Source organism: Schistocerca piceifrons, chromosome 3, assembly GCF_021461385.2.
Source record: "Schistocerca piceifrons isolate TAMUIC-IGC-003096 chromosome 3, iqSchPice1.1, whole genome shotgun sequence".
Taxonomy (NCBI): domain Eukaryota; kingdom Metazoa; phylum Arthropoda; class Insecta; order Orthoptera; family Acrididae; genus Schistocerca; species Schistocerca piceifrons.
Window position 1 is genome coordinate 135,359,599 of NC_060140.1, and position 13,892 is coordinate 135,373,490.

The window sequence follows — 13,892 nt, forward strand, 5'->3', positions numbered from 1 at the left end:
CAGTGGCACCATAATTGACGGTCAGAGTCTTCTCGCCTGGTCAGCGATCCTATGTCATCACCGTTGTCACTGCAACGTCCACAAGGACTGCGCGATGGCGTCGGCGCATTCCTGATGGGGCGAACGCTGCTTCCGCCCTGCTGTCAGGGACAGTTTGGAACGTCATCGCTCCATTTGTGTATTGTAGAACAACAAATTTTTGTTTCTTTAACACGCCTTTGGGCATCAGGCAGGTATCCATTCACCAAGCCACTATCCACCGGCGTCCTGCGGTTGTGGTACAAGGCATTCTGACGTCGATCTGCCCACAACTGCCACCAAACATAACGTCGGAAGTGTAGCTGCGCCCAGCATCGCAGCCGGAAGTACAGACTGCAGTCCAGCATTACGGGCTCGTGACTGATTCATCTTTTCGGTGTTTTTGTTTTCTGTGTTACAGCAGTGATTAGTAAACAGGACGTTCATAAGAATTTAAAAGTGACATGTACGAAACTGCAGTAAACTGCAGAGCTCTCGCAATTCATGGGTAATTCTAGGGAGTGGTATTTGCGACCGGCGAGGTGCCAGTACCGTAATTAGCAGGGCGTTAATTTCTGTGTAGACGGGAGTGTCAGCTACGTGAAGCACATGCAGCTTTGAATAACGTTGGGTCGTAACACGTCGCAAAGGTTAGTCTGCTCCCTGGCTGTATGTTTACTGTCGTTGCCCTACACTGTTTTTATTTAGACTCATGTCCTGCAGAAGATATTTCCCCTAAGCCATTACCTACTGCAGTTTTACATGCTGTTTAGGCAAACGATATTTCCCGCTCGCTATTAATGCAAGGAAAGATGATAGTGACGAAGTACTAAACTACGTAGTATTTGTTTGTTGTTGTTGTTGTGGTCTTCAGTCCTGAGACTGGTTTGATGCAGCAATCCATGCTACTCTATCCTGTGCAAGCTTCTTCATCTCCCAGTACTTAATGCAACCTACATCCTTCTTAATCTGCTTAATGTATTCATCTCTTGGTCTTCCTATACGATTTTTACCCTCCACGCTGCCCTCCAATACTAAATTGGCGATCCCTTGATGCCTCAGAATATGTCCTACCAACCGATCCCTTCTTCTAGTCAAGTTGTGCCACAAACTCCTCTTCTCCCGAATCCTATTCAGTACCTCCTCATTAGTTATGTGATCTACCCACCTAATCTTCAGCATTCTTCTGTAGCACCACATTTCGAAAGCTTCTATTCTCTCCTTGTCCAAACTATTTATCATCCATGTTTCATTTCCATACATGGCTACACTCCATACAAATCCTTTCAGAAACGACTTCCTGACACTTAAATCTATACTCGATGTTAACAAATTCCTTTTCTTCAGGTACGCTTTCCTTGCCATTGCCAGTCTACATTTTATATCCCCTCTACTTCGACCATCACCAGTTATTTTGCTCCCGAAATAGCAAAACTCATTTACTACTTTAAGTGTCCCATTTCCTAATCTAATTCCCTCAGCATCACCCGACTTAATTCGGCTACATTCCATGATCCTCGTTTTGCTTTTGATGATGTTCATCTTATATCCTCCTTTCAAGACACTGTCCATTCCGTTCAACTCCTTTTCCAAGTCCTTTGCTGTCTCTGACAGAATTACAATGTCATCGGCGAACCTCAAAGTTTTTAGTTCTCCTCCATGGATTTTAATACCTACTCCGAATTTTTCTTTTGTTTCCTTTACTGCTTGCTCAGTGTGCAGATTGAATAGCATCGGGTGTAGGCTACAACCTTGTCTCACTCCCTTCCCAACCACTGCTTCCCTTTCATACCCCTCGACTCTTATAATGCCATCTGCTTTCTGTACAGATTATAAATAGCCTTTCGCTCCCTGTATTTTACCTCTGCCACCTTCAGAGTTGGAAAGAGAGTATTTCAGACAACATTGTCAAAAGCTTTATCTAAGTCTACAAATGCTAGAAACGTAGGTTTGCCTTTCCTTAATCTTTCTTCTAAGATAAGTCGTAGGGTCAGTATTGCCTCGCGTGTTCCAACATTTCTACAGAATCCAAACTGATCTTCCCCGAGGTCGGCTTCTACCAGTTTTTCCATTCGTCTGTAAAGAATTCGTGTTAGTATTTTGCAGCTGTGACTTATTAAACTATTATATTCTTCTTGAAGTCTGAGGGTATTTCGCCTGTCCCATACATCTTGCTCACCAGATGGTAGAGTTTTGTCATGCCTGGCTCTCCCAAGGCCGTCAATAGTTCTAATGGAATGTTGTCTACTCCCGGGGCCTTGTTTCGACTCAGGTCTTTTAGCGCTCTGTCAAAATCTTCACGCAGGATCGTATCTCCCATTTCATCTTCATCTACATCCTCTTCCATTTCTATAATATTGTCCTCAAGTGCAGTGTGTTGCAATTTCTGCATTGTTAGTTTGCATCACCATATTTTACGAATTTGACCAACTATGCCAGGAACGGAATAAGTCGGGAAACAGATACTGTGCGCGGTCGTTTTGTTTCACGTTTGTGCAGAGTTGGAGAGGTGTGCGGTTCGAGTGACCGGCAAGGCGCGACAGCGAGTAAACGGCTTCACCCGCTGTGGGCTGGGCCTTTATGTTTTGACGTTGCGACTTGGCGTTGTCTTGACTGTCAAGTGCAGACACTCTCCAAGAATGTAAACAGCGACGAACAAAGGAAGCTCTAAAATGAAATGGCATTTCTTGTCGAGCCTTCAAAGCGGATGTTATATTCAATGTATATTGTATCCGCTCCATCCATTAAACAATTCTGATTTAAACAACTTTCTCGCTGCTCTGCTTGCAGTAACGTTGATAAAGCCCTTTGTAAGCTGTTCACATGTTTGTGCTTATTTAACTCCTCATGATACATGATGTACACTCCTGGAAATTGAAATAAGAACACCGTGAATTCATTGTCCCAGGAAGGGGAAACTTTATTGACACATTCCTGGGGTCAGATACATCACATGATCACACTGACAGAACCACAGGCACATAGACACGGGCAACAGAGCATGCACAATGTCGGCACTAGTACAGTGTATATCCACCTTTCGCAGCAATGCAGGCTGCTATTCTCCCATGGAGACGATCGTAGAGATGCTGGATGTAGTCCTGTGGAACGGCTTGCCATGCCATTTCCACCTGGCGCCTCAGTTGGACCAGCGTTCGTGCTGGACGTGCAGACCGCGTGAGACGACGCTTCATCCAGTCCCAAACATGCTCAATGGGGGACAGATCCGGAGATCTTGCTGGCCAGGGTAGTTGACTTACACCTTCTAGAGCACGTTGGGTGGCACGGGATACATGCGGACGTGCATTGTCCTGTTGGAACAGCAAGTTCCCTTGCCGGTCTAGGAATGGTAGAACGATGGGTTCGATGACGGTTTGGATGTACCGTGCACTATTCAGTGTCCCCTCGACGATCACCAGTGGTGTACGGCCAGTGTAGGAGATCGCTCCCCACACCATGATGCCGGGTGTTGGCCCTGTGTCCCTCGGTCGTGTGCAGTCCTGATTGTGGCGCTCACCTGCACGGCGCAAAACACGCATACGACCATCATTGGCACCAAGGCAGAAGCGACTCTCATCGCTGAAGACGACACGTCTCCATTCGTCCCTCCATTCACGCCTGTCGCGACATTACTGGAGGCGGGCTGCACGATGTTGGGGCGTGAGCGGAAGACGGCCTAACGGTGTGCGGGACCGTAGCCCAGCTTCATGGAGACGGTTGCGAATGGTCCTCGCCGATACCCCAGGAGCAACAGTGTCCCTAATTTGCTGGGAAGTGGCGGTGCGGTCCCCTACGACACTGCGTAGGATCCTACGGTCTTGGCGTGCATCCGTGCGTCGCTGCGGTCCGGTCCCAGGTCGACGGGCACGTGCACCTTCCGCCAACCACTGGCGACAACATCGATGTACTGTGGAGACCTCACGCCCCACGTGTTGAGCAATTCGGCGGTACGTCCACCCGGCCTCCCGCATGCCCACTATACGCCCTCGCTCAAAGTCCGTCAACTGCACATACGGTTCACGTCCACGCTGTCGCGGCATGCTACCAGTGTTAAAGACTGCGATGGAGCTCCGTATGCCACGGCAAACTGGCTGACACTGACGGCGGCGGTGCACAAATGCTGCGCAGCTAGCGCCATTCGACGGCCAACACCGCGGTTCCCGGTGTGTCCGCTGTGCCGTGCGTGTGATCATTGCTTGTACAACCCTCTCGCAGTGTCCGGAGCAAGTATGGTGGGTCTGACACACCGGTGTCAATGTGTTCTTTTTTCCATTTCCAGGAGTGTATATTTTCACCTCGCCAGTCAAACGTAGCTTGGTCTTAATCAAGTGCATCTCATCTGACCAGTTATCTAACTTAGCGGCAGATTTCAGCTCACTAACACATCGTCATTGATTTACACAAAAAGGAATTAACCAGATTAGCTGCAACAGGATCAGTAGAAGGAACAGGTACTACTAACTTGACTCCTGCACGCTCATTAATGGTTTGTAGAGTGCCTGCTTGTATTTCAACAAGGCGTTGCTCCCGCTCAACGCTGCAGTCGCTACCTGTGTCGTTGCTGCGGTGTTTCTGGGTTTTGTGCAATCTCCATCGACATAATGGAGAAAATAATGTTTTAGGAGTAAGAGCATACTTGATAGCCATGTGGGTCAAGCCAGACTAGAGTAAGGAAGAAACCAAAACTATTGTCTGTAATTAATGAGTTGTGTATGTATGTTAAACATTTTCCAGAGGTAACCCCGAGCAAATTACGAGACAGATTTTTTGTCGGAGAGGGTGTTGTTGAACCGCAGAATAATGTATCTGGTGGAACTCGTAAAAATTCGGTTACACAAGGAGCAGTGGAAAGCTTGTTAAGCCATAACTGGGAGGAATTTCAAATTGCTCTGAGCACTATGGGACTTAACTGCTGTGGTTATCAGTCCCCTAGAACTTAGAACTACTTAAACGTAACTAACCTAAGGACATCACACACATCCATGCCCGAGGCAGGATTCGAACCTGCGACTGTAGCGGTCACGCGGCTCCAGACTGTAGCGCCTAGAACCGCGGAGGAATTTCAACAAGGGGCTGATATTGATTGTATTACAGATATTGTGGGCACACCCTGTTCAAAAGCTGGGCAATCCAGGTTCCATGTTATGGACGCTGCAAAAAGTGAGAGCAGTTGCAACTCAGATATCCTGATTTCCCCATGCCCAGGTCGCAGCGATGTTATGAGCTGTGGCAAAGAAACCAGCAAGGCAGTATAACAGGCATGGGCCAGTGCCGTGTGAATGTTGCTCATTTTTCAATGTAGATATCTTAGTCCGCAGTTCGACAGCCTGTAGGAGGGACCTAGGTCGGTCTACCATGAGCTCATCTTGCTGTTTACAAATTTTTGTCCCTTCCTGGGGACTTAGATGCTGTTAGCCACATTCAAGCCGAGTCCGATGGGATGGATATAGGCGCCTTAGGTCAGCGGGGCACTTGGTGGCCTACCTTGTGGGTCCAGACGTGCAGCCGCTCTTCCGTCATTGCGGGGGCGTGCAGTCTCCGCTGCCCAGCTCCTGTGCCTGTGGGCAGACTCCACCGCTGCTACCGCTCTTCTGTGCTGAGGCTGCGGCCCGGATGCACGATGCCACACACTTCATGCAAGGATGCCACTTGTAGCATAAGTATTGCCGAGCAATAAATGTGTAGTTCTTTAATACTGTTTAACTAACGTCTTTGGATGCCAGGCAGGCACCAACTCACCAGGCCACTATTCACCCACGTCATGAAGTGAGGGTCCACAACATACTGATGTCGACCTGCCCTCAACAACCACCCAACGTAACGTATGAGCTCCGGACATTACAGCGTGTTTCTTCTGTAAGGTACGCACTGGCTGGCCGAAAAAGTTAAGCAACAATAAGGGGAGTAGGAAAACGAAACGAAGCTTCACATATGTTATTTCAGTGATTACAAAAACGAGTGAAAATTACAAAGAACTTGGCAGTATGTGGCTACTTATCAGTGTGATGTGGGATACCTCCCGGCCTCAATTATTTGGTTGGCAGGTATGTCATAACGCCGTCATCCTCCTCTCCTGAGGCCATATGGCCCACGACTGTTGTAAGTGGTCCTTGATATCCTAGATAATGGCACTAGGATGGCGATGATGTCCCACCAGGCCCCATACATGTTCTACTGGATACAGAGCTGGGGTTCGCACCGGCCACAGGAGCACCTCAACATAACACATACGTTTCTTAGAGACAGATGCCATGTGTGGACCAGCATTGCGCTGTTGAAGAATGGTACAATGATACTATCGCATGAGAGGTGACATATGAGGATGCAGGATGTCCGTGGCATATATTGTTGTGCCATCAGAGGTCCCTGAGTTACCACCAACTGTAACCTGAAGTCGCACTCAGTGGCTTCCCACACCATGACACGACGAGTAACCCCTTTATGCCTCTCCAAAACACGGCAACAAGACACCTCTTCCCAAGTCACTGTCATACTCACCATAGTGCAGAACCGTGACTCATTGTTGAACACCAAACACGAACAACACTAATGCACCAAGGTGACCTTTCCATCTTTCACAGAGAACTCCAACTCTAAATCATTTAGATACTTGCTGATGGTGTACTTTTACGAATTACATTGACATCTGACAATGTCTTTTAGGTGCTCTACTTTCTTTGTCTGCCAGTGTATGAGTTTCTAGCAACAGTTTGCTTTACGTATTTAGCGAGTGACAGAATGAATTTGTTGATTATGTAGGAAACTCTTAGTCATATACATAATCACAATCATTTGACAAATGAGTAAGGGTCAGTTACTGTGTAGTCGTGAAAGGACGAATGGCTGTTTCTAGTACTGATAATAATTTTAGTGTGATATTTCATTTCAATGTAGTATTATAAATGAAAGGGACTTTTAAAATATTGAAGACCGGTACGATGACACTGTCGCATAAGAGGTAACTACATACTCTTGTGCCATCAGAGATCCCTGAGTGACCACCAGCTGCAACGTACTCATTGGCTTCCCACACCATGACAGGATGAGTAACCAGTCTGTGCCTCTCCAAAATACTGGAAGAGTAGGACCTCTTCCCAAGTTACTGTCATACTCACCATAGTGCAGAACCGTGATTCATTGTTGAACTGTAAACACGAACAACACTAATGCACCAAGGTAACCTTTCCATCTTTCACAGAGAACTCCAACTCAAAATCATCTAGATACTTACTGATGGTGTACTTTTACGAAGTTACATTGACCTCTGACCATGTCTTTTAGGTGCTTTACTTTCTTTGTCTGGCAATGTATTAGTTCAAAATGGTCCAAATGGCTCTAAGCACTATGGGACTTAACATCTGAGGTCATCAGTACCCTAGACTTAGGACTACTTAAATCGAAATAACCTAAGTACATCACACACAGCCATGCCCGAGGCAGGATTCGAACCTGCGACCGTAGCAGTGCTTCAGTCCGGAACCGCACGACCGCTACGGTCGCAGGTTCGAATCCTGCCTCGGGCATGGATGTGTGTGAAGCCCTTAGTTTAGTTAGGTTTAGGTACTTGTAAAGTTCTAGAGGACTGATGACCTCAGATGTTAAGCCCCCTAGTGCTCAGAGCCATTTGAACCATTTTGAACCGTAGCAGCAGTGCGGTTCCAGACTGAAGCGCCTAGAACCGCTCGGCCACAGCGGCCGGCAGTGTATTAGTTACTAGCAATAGTTGATTTACGTATTTAAGGAGTGACAGAATGAATTTGTCGATTATGTACGAAATTCTTAATCACATACATAATCACAATCTTTTCCAAATGAGTAAGGATCGAGTACTGTGCAGTCATGGAAGGACGAATGGCTGTTTCTAGTACTGATATGCCAGAGGTAATAATTTTAGTGTTATATTTCATTTCAATGTAGTATTAAAAATGAATTTTTTCTAATGTATTTTATAGAGTGACCAGTGTGGTGGGTTAGAGGGAGAGGGGAGGAGGAGGAGGAGGAGGAGGAGGAGAGAGAGAGAGCGAGAGAGAGAGAGACGAGATGTGGGGGACGATGAAGTGAGGTGGACGAGAAAGAGGAGTTACGTGTTGAGGAGGGAGGGTGTACACCTTGGTATAAATCCCGACACGCTAGACAGTCATAGGCATTAAAACAGTGAATGCGTACCACTTTACTTCAGTTAATTAGAGACACTGGAGAAGAAAAGCTGCGGTACTCACGGGCAGGAGGGCGCGGATGCGACGCACATTTCCTTGGAGACGAGCTGTCGGTCGCAGCCCAGCATCTCGGCCTTGGGCGCGTTCAGGTAGGAGCGCTGCCGCATGCGGATGCCCTTGCCGCACGTCACGGAGCACTCGCTCCACGGCGAGTACTCGGTCACCGCGCACTCCGCTGTCCCGAACATGCAACGAACTTTCTGTCAAACACTTTATACTTTTCACGTTCAACTTTACAATTAGAATTTCGCGAAATTCAGGGCGTTTAAAATATAACATACGTATTTCCAATGCATATATGTAATAAACTATACGACATACAACCAAGGACCTGCGAATCTCTCAAGTTTAGATTACATATGTTCAATGTGTCCTCCACCAGCGACACGAACAATATCACATCGATAATCGAATTTCTGCCATACTCTGGTAAGCGTATCCATTGTGATCTTCCAGCTTTCCCGGCGGATATGTCGTAAATAGTCTTCACGGGTTTGCAAATTCCGTAATACTTCCTCGGAGTAACTTTCTGATATCTTCAGCTGGTTCAACCTTGCTGGTGGCTGTTAGTAAAAATAGCGTACAGTGCATGTGCAGGAGGAAAGCTCTGCGATTTTCGGCAGAGGGCGTTTTAGTATGGCCCCATCTACACTACTGGCCATTAAAATTGCGTCACCAAGAAGAAATGCAGATGATAAACGGGTATTCATTGGACAAATATATTATACTAGAACTGACATTTGATTACATTTTTGCGCAATTTGGGTGCATAGATCCTGAGAAATCAGTACCCAGAACAACCACCTCTGGTCGTAATAACGGCCTTGATACGCCTGGGCATTGAGCCAAACACAGCTTGGATGGCGCGTACAGGTACAGCTTCCCATGCAGCTTCAACACGATACCACAGTTCATCAATCACTGGCGTATTGTGACGAGCCAGTTGCTTGGCCACCATTGACCAGACGTTTTCAATTGGTGAGAGATCTGGAGAATGTGCTTGCCAGGGCAGCAGTCGAACATTTTCTGTATCCAGAAAGGCCCGTACAGGACCTGCGACATGCGGTCGTGCATTATCCTGCTGAAATGTAGGGTTTCGCAGGGATCGATTGTAGGGTAGAGCCACGGGTCGTAACACATCTGAAAAGTAACGTCCAGTGTTCAAAGTGCCGTCAATGCGAACAAGAAGCGACCGAGACGTGTAGCCAGTGGCATCACATACCATCCCGACGGGTGATGCGCCAGTATGCCGATGACGAATACACACTTCCAATGTGCGTTCACTGCGATGTCGCCAAACACGGATGCGACCACAATGATGCTGTAAACAGAACCTGGATTCATCCGAAAAAATGACGTTTTGCCATTCCTGTAACCAGGTTCGTCGTTGAGTACACCATCGCAGGCGCTCCTGTCTGTGATGCAGCGTCAAGGGTAACCGCAGCCACGGTCTCTGAGCTGATGTCCATGCTGCTACAAACGTCGTCAACTGTTCGTGCAGATGGTTGTTGTCTTGCAAACGTCCCCATCTGCTGACTCAGGGATCGAGACGTGGCTGCACGATCCGTTACAGCCATGCGGATAAGACGCCTGTCATCTCGACTGCTAGTGATACGAGGCCGTTGGGATCCAGCACGGCGTTCCGTATTACCTTTTGAACCCACCGATTCCATATTCTGCTAACAGTCACTGGATCTCGACCAACGCGAGCAGCAATGTCTCGATACGATAAACCGCAATCGCGATAGGCTACAGTCCGACCTTTATCAAAGTCGGAAAGGTGATGGTACGCATTTCTCCTCCTTACACGAGGCATCACAACAACGTTTCACCAGGTAACGCCGGTCAACTGCTGTTCGTGTATGAGAAATCGGTGAGAAACTTTCCTCATGTCAGCACGTTGTAGGCGTCGCCACCGGCGCCAACCTTGTGTGAATGCTCTGAAAAGCTAATCATTTGCATATCACGGCATCCTCTTCCTGTCAGTTAAATTTCGCGTCTGTAGCACGTCATCTTCGTGGTGTAGCAATTTTAATGGCCAGTAGTGTATTTGCAAATCATTGCGCATCAGTGATTTCCGCGCCTGAGCATTTTTCGCGCCCGTGTTTTTTATACAGGGCATCCACGTGCGGATGTTATCAGTCGTACCTAGCCACTAACAAGGCTGAACAACCTGAAGATGTCGGACAATTGTTCCGAGGAAATAGTGTGGAATTTGCACAACGTCATCTGACGGCAAAGCCGTGAAGAATATTAACAAGCATGTCCATTGTCACTGATATTATGGCGGTACAAATCCGGCTCTTCTTGCTTCTGTGGTAGTGTTTTCGTATAAACATGGTTCCTTCATCTTCGGAATCAAATCAAAGTTACAAGGACTTAGGCCGTGCGGTTCTAGGCGCTACAGTCCGGAACCGTGGGACTGCTACGGTCGCAGGTTCGAATCCTGCCTCGGGCATGGATGTGTGTGATGTCCTTAAGTTAGTTAGGTTTAAGTAGTTCTAAGTTCTAGGGGACTGATGACCTAAGATGTTAAGTCCCATAGTGCTCAGAGCCATTTTTTTTTTACAAGGACTTAAGTCCGGGGAGTATGGTGGGTGGTACAGTACTTCCTAGTCCCATCGACCGAACAGAGCAGCCGCAGCTTGCGCTGTATGCGCCCGCGCATTGTCGTGCAAAATGATGGGTGCAAAAAGTGTCGCCGCTTCTTTCGCAAAGCTGGTCGCAGGTGATGCTCCAAAAATGATCAGTAACACTGTGCATTTGATTCCGAAGATGAAGGAACCACTTCGTGGCATTCGCTTCAGAACTGTTCCAGAGATTCGCCAAGCAGTAGACTGCTCCTTTCGCACCGTCAACAGAACAGGCTCTGCTAACGGTATAGCACGCCTTCCACATCGCTGGCAAGGGGTTCTACACAACGCTGGTGACTACTTTGAAGGACAGTAACAGGTGCAAACATGTAACTCTTGTGTATCGGTTGTGAATAAATGGTTGCTACTATTTAAGTTCCAACCCTCGTATATTCTATTTACGAGGAAAGATTACGCAGGACAGTTTCTCGTTCAAGATTCTTGATAGCTTTTGAGAAGACCATTTTAAGCTACGTGTAAGGAGAAACGTCCACAAGCACGTGTAGGAATTCTACAATGGTAGGATCAGGTGCTGCCGAGAATGTGCTTTGTCGTTCTGCTATATTGCTGCTTACATTCGTCAGGATCCAACGTCTGTCGCGCAGTTACGAGCTCTATTGCTTCAAGAGGACCTCAAACGGCTCCACACGACTAGCGCTGAAGCGAGCTCGTTTGCAGAAGGAAAGTATGCACGCGCACAGTGCAACTATCAGCACGGAGACCATTACTGCCACTTCTCTTACCGCGGGCAGGAGTGAGATGCGCGGCGACTACGGTACGCCCAATGACGGCACTGGACACAGGAGAGCCGCCATGTCGTCTTTTCAGACGAGTCCCAGTTTCGCGTACACTATCTCGATGGACATACCCTCGTGCAGAGCCTCCGAGGAGAACGAATGTTTCCAGATTGCATTCGTCATCATACGGGACCAGCATCTGGCGTGATGGTATGCAGCGCCACTGGTTATAGAACATGATCAACTTTGTTTCTCATAGCTCACAATTTGGAGGTCCACGTGACGTTATTTTTCAGCAGGATACCGCAAGACCGCATGTTGCCCGTGCTTTGATGGCCTTCCTCGACCCAGAGGGTGTTCGACCGTTGCCTTGGCCAGCACGTTCAAAAAATGGTTCAAATGGCTCTGAGCACTATGCCACTTAACTCCTGAGGTCATCAGTCGCCTAGAGCTCAGAACTAATTAAACCTAACTAACGTAAGGTCATCACACACATCCATGCCCGAGGCAGGATTCGAACCTGCGACCGTAGCGGTCGCTCGGCTCCAGACTGCAGCACCTAGAACCGCACGGCCACTCCGGCCGGCCCAGCACGTTCTCCAGATCTTTCAGCCACTGAATGCATCTGGTCGTACGCTTCGCCAACCACTACGAATGATGAAATCTGGCATAGATGTGAGGCAGAATGGTATGACGTACCCGCATCTTCATCCTAGTTCAATTGTGTTTCATACTCAGCTAGGTTAGCGCCTTTGATTCTGCCAGAGACGGCAACTCCGTGTCCTAAATTTTTCATCCTGTGTAACTACGAATCACCCACCAATTTAGTCATGTATTTTATACTTATAGTACGTAAAATAGCGTTACTTGCCACCCTTTTGAAAAGTTAACTGTAGGTTGCACCGTTTTATGCTACGTGTATTCATGGACCCTAACAATAAAGTTTTTACCTCTTTTGTTGCACTAAACTGTTAGACATATTAAGGAAAGTGAAAACGGAGTGAACGAAAGCAATATGTGTAATCGGACATTGTGAGAGGAATTTGGTAGTGCACTGAAAGATGTAAAAAAAGTGTTGCAGTCACCAGGAGAGGAGAAAACGAAACGAAAGTGATTAAAAAATCGAGTGAAATTTACAAATAAATTGGTAGTATGAACCCACTTATCTCTTTGGCGTTGGACCCCGTCTGGCCTGGATGCATGCACTTATTTAATTGGGGAGAGTGTCAAAAAACCATTATATTCTCTGCTGAGATACGCTGGCCCATAACTACTGTAACTGATCCTTGATGTCCTGCATACTGGTTCTGGGCTGGAGTTGGCGTCCGAGATGACCTCACAAATCTTCTATCAGGAATAGATCTGAATATCTTGGCGACCACTGGAGTCCCTCAACTTGATGCATACACTTCATAGAGACGTGCCTTGTGCAAATGAGCATTGTTCTCTTGAAAATTGGCACCACAATAATGTTACGCGAAGGTAACTCATGAGGACACAAGATGTCCATGACGTACAGTTGTGCCGTCAGAGCTCCGTCAGTCACTACCAGCCGTGACGTGAAGTCATACTGCATGGCTCCCGACTCCACGATGCGAAGAGTAACACCTTTCTGTCCTCCCCCCCCTCCCCCCCCCCACCCCCCTGCTCCCCAAAATGTCAAAATGTAGCAAGAATGGGACCCCTCCCCAGATCGCTTCGATACTCGCCAACAGTGGTCATCCGAGATAACGCAAAACAGCATTTCACCGCTGAATACAGTGAGACGCAATTCATCGACAGTCCCGGTCATGGCAACGATTCAAACGCAGCGGCGTGTGTTGTGGTGTTAACAGAAGCCTACGTACCGGACGACAATTTGCTAGTCTGGCTCCAGCTGACCTCCAACCAATGGTGGGGGATGACACAGAATGTTGCACGAAGTCTGATACTTGTTCTCGAATGGAAGGCGGAGATGTGAAGGGATTATGATGTACTTGGTGCACAATAGGGCGATCCTCCATTGCGTTGGTCAGACGTGATTGAACAGAACCATGATGATGGGTATGACCACCGTCACATTCCCATGCAGTCCAACATCGGGCCACTGTCACAGCCAAATGCCCACAGATCTCTTTATTGCACGATTTGACCAGCTGGACAAATGGAGACACACAATGTGGCCTCTTTAAAACTCAGTCCGCTGCTGATAACGAATATATGGCACCTATATGTCTTTCAAAGTGATCACTCAGCATCTGACGGTGTTCATGACCATTGTATACTGTACCAGGCTTGGTAACAACACT

General features: G+C 47.5%; 1 protein-coding gene across 1 annotated transcript in view; it reads right to left on the minus strand.

The window, feature by feature from the left end:
* Nucleotides 1–13,892, minus strand: part of LOC124788311 (spondin-1) — a 214,498-nt gene that overhangs the window by 23,750 nt on the left and 176,856 nt on the right. Inside the window, exon 9 of the mRNA XM_047255546.1 lies at nt 8,238–8,409. Within this exon, the coding sequence (XP_047111502.1) occupies nt 8,238–8,409 (172 nt within the window). The remainder of the gene's footprint in view (nt 1–8,237; nt 8,410–13,892) is intronic.